The sequence below is a fragment of the Helicoverpa armigera genome, chromosome 22 (genome assembly GCF_030705265.1).
Source record: "Helicoverpa armigera isolate CAAS_96S chromosome 22, ASM3070526v1, whole genome shotgun sequence".
NCBI classification, from domain to species: Eukaryota; Metazoa; Arthropoda; class Insecta; order Lepidoptera; family Noctuidae; genus Helicoverpa; species Helicoverpa armigera.
This window is the reverse complement of record NC_087141.1, coordinates 5,278,013-5,287,410: the sequence shown is the minus strand read 5'-3', so window position 1 is coordinate 5,287,410 and position 9,398 is coordinate 5,278,013. Positions and strand designations below refer to the sequence as shown.

Genomic DNA, 9,398 nt, shown 5'->3' with positions numbered 1-9,398 from the left:
GTGGTGTTCAAAGTTGCTATGTGGCAATAACTTGCTATATGCGAAATGCTATAAATTTTTATCATGCTATTTTACTTGCTATATTTATAGCATGCTATTTTATGCGTAGGTTCACTAAGTAGGTGCGAATAAAGCAAGCGTAGTGTTTGCTGTAGTTGCTTGCTAAGTTAATACAAGAAATTAAGAATATTACATCGCGTTTATGAATTCTTACGATAAAATGGAACAGTAAAAAACCAATGAACTTTCCTTCATACTTTTCAGTAGTTTTCAGGCTTAGGACTGTCTTTAATTGATTTTACGCTATAAATTAATAATTTGTAAATTAAATTTCGGGCGTAAGTGTTTTATGAAATAAACTAGGTATGTTATGAAAAGCAATTATAGGCGTACTTAAAATTTCATTGATTGTATGTACAAAAATCAACTATTTAGCGCGACCGACCGATAGAAAACGCAAAGCATGCGACGACTGGCCGCCGCGCCGTGTCTTGCTATCTGCTATCTGCTAGTCTGCGATTGCGATTGCGTGCGATTCGTGCATGATGCGAGTTACGACGCGCACGGAGAGAAACAGAACGCGTGTGATATTTTATTAGCAAGTTAGCAACTTAGCAAGTAGCAACAACTGTGAGCCACGATAGCATTTGCTATAATGCTATGTATAAATAGCACGGTGCTATATTTTGCTATGTGATATATTATCCACCACTAACATGAATAGAATGATAGAATGAATGAACATGAACGGTCTGAGAATAACGTTCCGTTTCACGTAAGAAAGTAGTCATGACGTTATCAAAACATTAACAGTCATTTTGAAATTCACGACTTCTTTAAGAGAAACCTGATAAAGTATCAGAAAATAGTTGATAAGGACTATTAATTAATTAAGTTATAAAATTTGAAATTGTGACTCTAATAAATAACAAACCTACAAAGTATTACAGAACGAAACTTTATTTGTCAGCGGTTGCTATGGTGATGAAATGAATGAAAGCAGCGGCGTTTTATAAACATAAAACAAATAAACGTCAAAAGATTTTGGTTAGCAAAAGTGGAAAAATATTGTTTCACAGATTTTTTCCACGAATATGAATGATTTCAATCGATGCAATAAAGTTCCAGGAGTATATTGGCTTAAGAAAGATGTCAGAGATTTACAAATAAAGTGAGTATTTTGGGATAAAAAGTTGTGTTCTAGCAACAAAAAATGCAATCATAATTTTACTTTTGATAAATGTTGTTAGTGATATGATGTTTAATTATTTCAGAATAAAACTAAAGCGTCAAGAGAGCATAATATCTCTGCCAAAATTCGAAGACTGCACAAACGGCTCTAACGTTTTAAAATTAGAAAACAATACAGAGGAATACTCTTTTAAATGGCAAGAGAAAATATTCAGCATATGGGAAGTGCAACGGTATTCAGACGTCCACAATTGCATTACAGAAGCAGAATTAAATTATCATGAGGGTATAGACAATATAGAATATAAGCCGGGGAAAGTATTTACTTATGTGCATGAGGACTATTACTTGCCTTTGCCAATAGACTGTAATAAAAAAGAAGATGGCCTCCTTACTCTTTTAATGGAGAAGTTGAAATTAAATGATTCTATTGATAAGGCTTTTGTGGGTGATACAGTATCGACAACTGTATTGTTCAAGAGTGAAGAAAATGTGTCGGCACAAGAACAATGGACTGCGATGCATGTTGTGTTTGATAATTCTGATTATAATGAGTAAGTTTGACTCCTATTTCATTTTTTCTTTACAAATTGTAGAATATGAGAGTCTTCTTCAATCTCAGAATTTCATTAGAATTAAACAATAGTCACAGAAAAATATATGTTACGGGTAAAACCCAAAGTGCGGCTACATCAAATTCTAGCCAGCTGAAGCTAGTTGTAGCCAGCCATATGTGGCTAAACTTAGTTGTATCCTCTTATCTTCAAATAGAACTAGTTATTGCCTTGCCTAGCCACACACCTGTAACTGGGGTTACGTGTCTGTTTAGCCTTATCACCACTTAGAGGTCAGCGTCCATTCTAACTAGACACAACTGCATAACACAAAGCCTTAACCCAATAAATCAACTCTCCAGGGACTCGCAGCTGATATACAAGCAGGAACTAACGCTCCTCTCCATCTACCACAATACGGCACATAACTATATCATCATGATGCCCGATGTGAACAACTTGGAACTGAACCCGTATACCCTGGAGACTACCGCTGGTGTACCATGGGGCTATCAGTACGGTATTGAGATGGATTTCGATTGTGAAAGTGGTGAAGAGTTAGTATTGTTGGTAATTTCCAGTTATTAATATTTTTAACCATAGATTAATTAATATTAGTAAAAATATGGGTAGACCTGATAAAGACTATAGCAACGGCGGATCCAGGGGGTAGGTCACAAGGTCATGACCCCCCCCTGGGCCAGGTTCAGGATCTAAGAGGACCAATAATTGAAATGGTTAAACACGATGTTCTATGTTTTTGTTATAAGGATAAGATAATTTTTATTCCGAGTGAATAGGTAGATACTATAGATACCTACATAGTTACAGGTAGAGTAGTTTTGCTGAAGAATTCGTGCTCGCAAAGCTCGCTCTCCATTCTTTATTTACTCTTTATCCGTACCCAAAAGGAGGAAACGGGACCCTGTTACTAAGAATCCGCTGTCCGGGTTGTCTACATTACATGCTGTATCTCATGCAGGGCGGTCTTAACCTATAGTGCAGGGTGTGCGAATAACACGGGCGCCTCGATATCAGGGGCGCCGCGGGACGCTACCAATGATACTGACAAAAAAGTCGCCTTCGCTTTGTTGGATTGATCATTTTAATTATTTTTAACTTTTAACACCCTCCAACTAAGTGAAAAACTTTAGCTCGCTACTATCGCAATCGCTCTAATCACGGTTCCTTTTTATTTGTACGTATTTCCCAGTCTGATTTGTGAGTCTTCAAACAAATAATTTTAAAAAGTTAGCGCTCGCTGCGCTCGCGGCTACTTATTGCTTTACAATGTACTTAATCAGGTGCTTTTGTGTCGTAGGCTCAAAAATTTCGCTCGCGCAATATTATATATACATACCTTGCCTTGATAACTTCATAAGTCAAATATAGCAAAAAAATAATATTAATGGAGTCTTCCGACTGCTTGTTACTTTACAGCGCTTTTTAAAACTTATGAACTTTTTGTGTCCCAAAATTAAACAATTTGCGCGCTCGCTTCGCTCGCGCTAATTTTTACAATTACGTTGTCCTGTCTCGACTTTCATAGCTTAAATCTGGCCAACAGTTTGAGCCTACAATGATTTGGAAACATTTTTAAGTCCTTTACCTACCAAAAAAGTGACTTTCGTTCGAACTTTCTTATTTATATTCCTTGTAAAGTACTTCGATCAATATGTACTACTCAAAATCTTTCAGTAGATACATAGATGGCGCTTGGGTGATGATTGCACCCAGGCGCTACATGAGCTAGAGACGGCCCTGATCTCATGAACCCTTAGGTACCAATAGTAAGACAATTAACCTGTGTTTCAGGCCTTGATAGCCTGAAACACAGGTTTAAATAAACCTAGTTCGGGTGGTCCCGATGTTTAGAATTAGAACTGTTTTTAGTTTTATTATTGCCTGTATGTAGATATTAGCCTAGATTAACTTAGTTTATCCGAATGTTATTATTAAGACAGTTTGTTTTACCTCAACATCTGAGACATTTTAATTACTAATTCATGTGATTTATGTTTTTTAAATAAATTTTTATTTTTTTTTTATTTTATTAATTGAAGTTTTCACAGAAAATGTTTTACTGTTGCTGGAATAAAAAACGTACGCGCCCTTTTTTGCGTACACAATACTTTTCAAACGTTTATTGTTTATAACTGTATATTTGTCATACAGCAAGAAAGCGTTTTCATCTACTTTTAGTTCTCGAACTGAATAAAAATTTTCGAGCTCGCTTCGCTCGCGCTTTTTTCTATTTCGCGTCTGTGATTATGTCCAAGAAATCGCGTTCGCTCAGCCCGGACCATTTTCTACATAAAAACACTTTTTTAACCTTAGTCCTCGAGCTGAACAAAAATGTTCGCGCTCGCTTCGCTCGCGCCTTTTTGTTTGGCACGTCTGTACAGTATAAATACGAGAAATTGCGCTCACTCTGCTCGGGCCATTTCCTTCATGAAAACACTTTTCTTAACATTCGTAAAAAATTCGAGCTCGCTACGTACGTACTTATTGTATTTATACTAGTACTTTTAATATTAAAAGAAGTATACGCTACAATATATTTTTTGTGACTTGACCACGACTTTGTGACCCCCCCCTGGCGCCGAAGCTGGATCCGCCCTTGGACTATAGATAGATGTCTGCAACACAGACGTTTTGAAAATAAGTAGGTAAAGCCAGTGATGATGATGATTCAGATTATGACAAAGAATAAAATACAATTTAAATGTTTCGCAGGAATTGGTTAGTGAATGTAGTTATAGCTGAGCTGACTTAGCTGACTAGACTGTCCCTACCCTGCCGATACCTAGTCTGTACTTCTGCTTTTAAGAGATAGAATTTCTGTATCTACACGCTTTTTCTAGTAGAGAAGTTATCTACCCTTATCTATCTATTAGTTAGGTCATCATTGTTTTTTGACATTTTGTCAACAATGTTGGTCATTTATACATTAATTTTGTTGAAAATTCCAGCTAAAGAAATTACACAAGAGATGGGAGAAGAAACAGAAACATTTGCTGAACTTTGTGATGCCCCCTGTCGGCAAGAAACAGTACTATGTTGCAATAGAAATATTATCTGCTGTGGATTTCGATATGGACAACTTGTACATACAGTTTGATATAAAGGTACTTTTTTATTGAGTTCATATAAAATAACTTTGTTTCCCTAAAGTCAGCGGTAAAAGGTATACGTCTAGACTATCATGAAGTTAGTTGCTAATAGCCATCTTAACAGCGGTAAAGTTATCTGAATAGATTTGAAGTAGGCCTAGTTCAACAAAATAGGGGGCAATCCCTACTAAAAGGTTCTAATTTTTTTAGTGAAAAGTCTAATAATTTAAAAAAGTAGTATTAATTTTTTCATAAAAATGTTAACCCTTGAATAAAAATGGTGTATTACATTATTTTAACAATAAGCTGTGTGCCTTTCAGGTACCCGAAGACATCCAATGCACAGACACTCTTCAAGGAAAAACGCACACTAGTGAATCTGTGATGGTGGAAGGAGAAAAAATATGGACTTACAGTCATATCATAGAACTTTGTTTAGAAGTTAACACTGGCATTGGTAAATATTTTTTTATTGACTTTATCACTGAAAATAAGAGAAACTTCTAAAGGCATGAGTATCACAATAATGTGCTAAAAAACAGATTTCTGAATCTTACAAGATTTTGCACAATATCTTATGTTACTTGCCTAATAGTTATTCTGTAATAGAATTCTATCTATTTTAGAGTATAAGCCTATTGCCTTCTGCCAGTTATTTCGGAACAACTTCCCAGATTAAGTCTTACTTTTTAAATGGACTATCAAATTCTGAAATATCATTTCAAATCAGACCAGTAGTTCCTCAGATTAGTGCATTCATACAAAAAAAAAAACGTAGAGTTTATTAGCTCTTATAATTTAGATATTAGAAGTTTTTTTTTTAGATTCTAATCCACAACCAAACTGATTACAGAGCCCCCTCCAATAAAATTATTCCTAGAAGTAATATCATCAGACTGGTGGGACCGCCACCGTACCGAAGGGTACTGCTTCTTACCCCTTCACCTGAACCCTGGCTGCTACGCCAAGGAGCTGGTCTGCAGCAGACCTGAGGAGTCCGATGTAGTGGAAGCTGAGAGCCGGCGGTTCTTTCTAGGAGGATGCCATTTGATCAAGGATTTGGATGTACTTGCTGAGCCGCTGCTGCAGGTAATTTGTTGATACTAATTATGTGTATATCTTTGAGTATATCTTTGGGTTTGTTGTGCCATTTTGGGCCTCAGGCCAAGTAAGAAATGTAGACCGAAGTAAGTTTTTGTGGCCACGCTTTATTTAAGTATCTACATTCTACATATCCGCGCCAAGATGAGTTTAATGTTTCGCTTCAATATTTTGAAATTAGTTAAAAGTATTCAGTTCGGGTACCTATTTTGTATCTTAAGAATGTCTAGTCTATCAGCGTGCTAGAACATAAATATCTCATTTTTTTAATACGTAGTTCCAGAACTGCATAACTAGATGGCGCTTTCCTCAACGTTACAGGACACAAACTACACTTTCACTACAACTGGCTCAATCAACCTTCGGTGGAACATCATATCTCAAGCACAAATCGGAGGTCTAGTAGCGCCACCTGCTCAACCAGGGACCAGCACAGCATCAGCACTACTCCTGGGTGCTGAAGCGGCATTGAAGAAATATAAGAAGGCCAGGGCAAGACTTGCAGCGGCGACGAAGGATCTTAATGAAGTACAATATGGGGCTGGTGATAGATAAATGATGATGATGATGGACGGCAGCTGTTCTCATGTAAGGAGATTAGTCAACTTAGTGCACAAGCATTTGCGCTGACACAGGTGCACTCACTATTCCTTCACTCTCATAACCCGATGGGACGGCAATCCGACACGACCGGAGATCAGTAGGACCTGATAGACAATGTAGGGTTTTGATAGAACTGTAAAGACATATCGAGGTTTTATAGTGAAAGCTTCAACTAGGCAAATATAATTTGTATTTGTAATTTTGAATACTTGTAAATGTCAAGAAGAATATTGAACTTTACGTTTATGGAGGTTGGGCTTTAGTTAGAAGGATTGAAAGATCTCATAAATAAAGTGAAACAAAAATATTTAAATGTAAATAATTTATTTGTGATTAATGATTAAAATACGCTGCACAAAGTACGTTCACTTTAAATTACCTACAAATACTAGTTACAGTCACATTAACGAGGTAGTTCACATAAAATTCTTTGACATGATGAATTGACAACCAAAATCATATCCTATGTTTAAGGAACTGATTTCCAAATCGTCATATTTATCAAGATTAAAAAAAAATGTATTTTGTATTTTTTTTAAATCAATTACTTATATAAATACGTATATAATTTTAAAGGAAGCTGTGTGAATTTGTGTTGAAATCTCAACTACTAAACGTGCGAAAACATGCTGTTGTTAGTGCCATAGACATACCGGTGATCAACGATGTTTTTTTTTGTACTTACTAAAGAGGTTGGTAAACTTAGGTATTAATTGATGGAACTTACTGAAAGTTATACCTATCTTCTTAGGAGGAGCTTAAGATATCTTTGCGATAAATTAAAAAAATAAAGCGACATACCTACAATGGTGCAAGACCTTTTAGCACTCACAATTTATAATATTTTTACGAAAATTTAAATTTTTAAAAGAGTTACGCCAGCTAAGGTCAGCTTTGCTAAGTGCTAAAAAATCTTGCAACCACCATAGGCACCTAGGTACTTAATTTTTTTCTACTCCATAAAGTTTTCTTTTTAATCCACTATATGTGGATCCTACCAACTTTTTCTTTTCACATAGACTTATCTTAGAATTTTCTTTCTTTAGAATAGTGGGTTTATCTCAGTAGTCCCTACATCGTATAGCATCTCTTAGTTGCTCAGTTACATATGCTACTTTCCTCGCCCGACGTCGCCTGGCGTCCTTAGCTCGCAGCAGTCTGACGCTTCGTGCGTCTGTGAGCGCGGCGTGGGCGGCGTGGTGAGCGCGCTTGGCGGCATCCATTGCTATTACCTCTTGACGAAGTAATGCTGATTCCCAGTGGTTGAGAGCGTTGCTTATTGCTACTCGCTGGAAAGAGAAAATGAGCCGTTAATGAATATGGAAATTAAGATGTAACACGCCAAATTAAGGGAAGAAGGGGGTGCGGGTTGCTGAGGATCGAGTAAGGTGGTGACCCGTGAAGTAGGTCTTTGTCCAACAGAGGACGTCTTTCGGTAGACATGACGATGCCAAAAGGTGATCTATTTGCTTGGTTAGGTGAAGACAGAATGAGATTAGGTATGTTATCTCATTATCTATATTGTTTCGGAGGGATGTCTGTCCAACAGTTAGTGAATGTTAAATATTTTTAGGCACCTAACCTATGTACCTATTTTGAACTTTAGCATAAGGTCTTATTGATATCTATATATCTACCATTTGGTAATCTACGCTATGCCATAAGTTTTTTCGTTGTAATGATCGAATTTACAAACAATTTCAGGATGGCTTTAAACTTACAGCAGAATGGAAGTACTTACTTATCAACTTTATTTGCTGCTACTACGAAACAAAAACTTACCTTAAATCTAATTTTACCTGAGAAGCATCCTTCAACATAGCATTCCGTCTCCTCATAGCTTCGTCACTGCGTTTCTGCGTTCCAATCAGTTCTATATGCTTCTTGAACTCTTCCACCTCGCTGTTGCGCGTGCGCCGGTCTGCGGCCAGCTGCGCGCGCGCCTCGTCCTCTAACGCCTTGTCTATTATAAAGCTTGTCTGTGGAAGCACAAAGTTTAAGTTTAGCTATAGTCTGACAAAATAGTGGGTGATGACGCCTAGACGTCAACAAAAAAGTGTCTATCGTTAAGGCTCGTCAAGGGTTGGGGATCTGAAATGCAAAAATTCGTAATTCCTAAGTTCATTCCATTTCAATCCAGAGTTGAAGCGCATCGAAGCGAATGTCCAAAAGTGAACATAACAAATTCAACCTTAACATGACAGCGTAACGCAGACATTAGCGCTAGTACAAGTAAGTAGACCCCAACGCGATTTAAAAAAAAATATAATATATCCTTCTACGTAGGTAGATACTCTATTGGTTGTCATTTGTTACCAACACCAAGAAGGTTAGGTACACATTTACCTTCTGGTCATCGATCATGGCCAGCAGGTTGGCGCTGCGCTGTTCCTTGTTCCTGATGGTGTCCATGAGCTCTCGTCTCCTGAGCTGCTGCTCCACAGACTTCAGGTGCTGCTTGAACTCCAGCCGGTTCTGCTCCTCCCGTCGCTTGCCTACGATGTAGCGTTTGTACTGCTCTGAGGTTTCCGCTTCCACCTGTTATGTTAAACCTAGGATTAGATTAGGTACGTTAGCAACCCTGAAGACTGATGTGGAATAAATGGCCTAAGTATCTGATATTTGAAAAATATTATTCAAATGAGACCAGTAGGTAGGGACCAGTAGGACTCACCTACACATTTTCTGAAATAAGCGTGTTTAAGTAGGTAAAGAAAACTCTTCAGCTTCATAACAGTATGGTGGTACAGGATGAGTCGTAGGAAAAGCAGCTAACATACGACAAAGTTATAAACTTGTAATTAGTTTAATATCTAGATAGATATGGCAATTTATG

General features: G+C 37.2%; 2 protein-coding genes across 4 annotated transcripts in view; one reads left to right on the top strand and one right to left on the bottom strand.

Moving 5' to 3' along the window:
• Positions 1 to 1,027: 1,027 nt before the first annotated feature.
• LOC110377035 (tectonic-like complex member MKS1) lies at positions 1,028 to 6,719 on the top strand. Its single transcript, XM_064040685.1, has 7 exons — positions 1,028 to 1,171; positions 1,275 to 1,745; positions 2,108 to 2,315; positions 4,718 to 4,873; positions 5,180 to 5,315; positions 5,712 to 5,947; positions 6,281 to 6,719. The coding sequence occupies exons 1-7, from the start codon at positions 1,095 to 1,097 to the stop codon at positions 6,512 to 6,514; spliced, it is 1,518 nt and encodes a 505-aa protein (XP_063896755.1). The 5' UTR covers positions 1,028 to 1,094; the 3' UTR covers positions 6,515 to 6,719.
• A 182-nt stretch (positions 6,720 to 6,901) lies between these two features.
• LOC110377045 (trichohyalin) overlaps positions 6,902 to 9,398 on the bottom strand; it is a 36,122-nt gene continuing 33,625 nt past the window's right edge. For 2 of the 3 annotated variants that reach the window (XM_064040279.1, XM_064040278.1), the window contains exons 4-6: positions 8,909 to 9,100; positions 8,362 to 8,541; positions 6,902 to 7,851 (exon numbers count right to left, since the gene is read on the bottom strand). In XM_064040279.1, coding sequence (XP_063896349.1) covers positions 7,624 to 7,851; positions 8,362 to 8,541; positions 8,909 to 9,100 — 600 coding nt within the window. In that variant the 3' untranslated portion in view covers positions 6,902 to 7,623. The remainder of the gene's footprint in view (positions 7,852 to 8,361; positions 8,542 to 8,908; positions 9,101 to 9,398) is intronic. The other variant, XM_064040280.1, reaches the window with a different exon arrangement.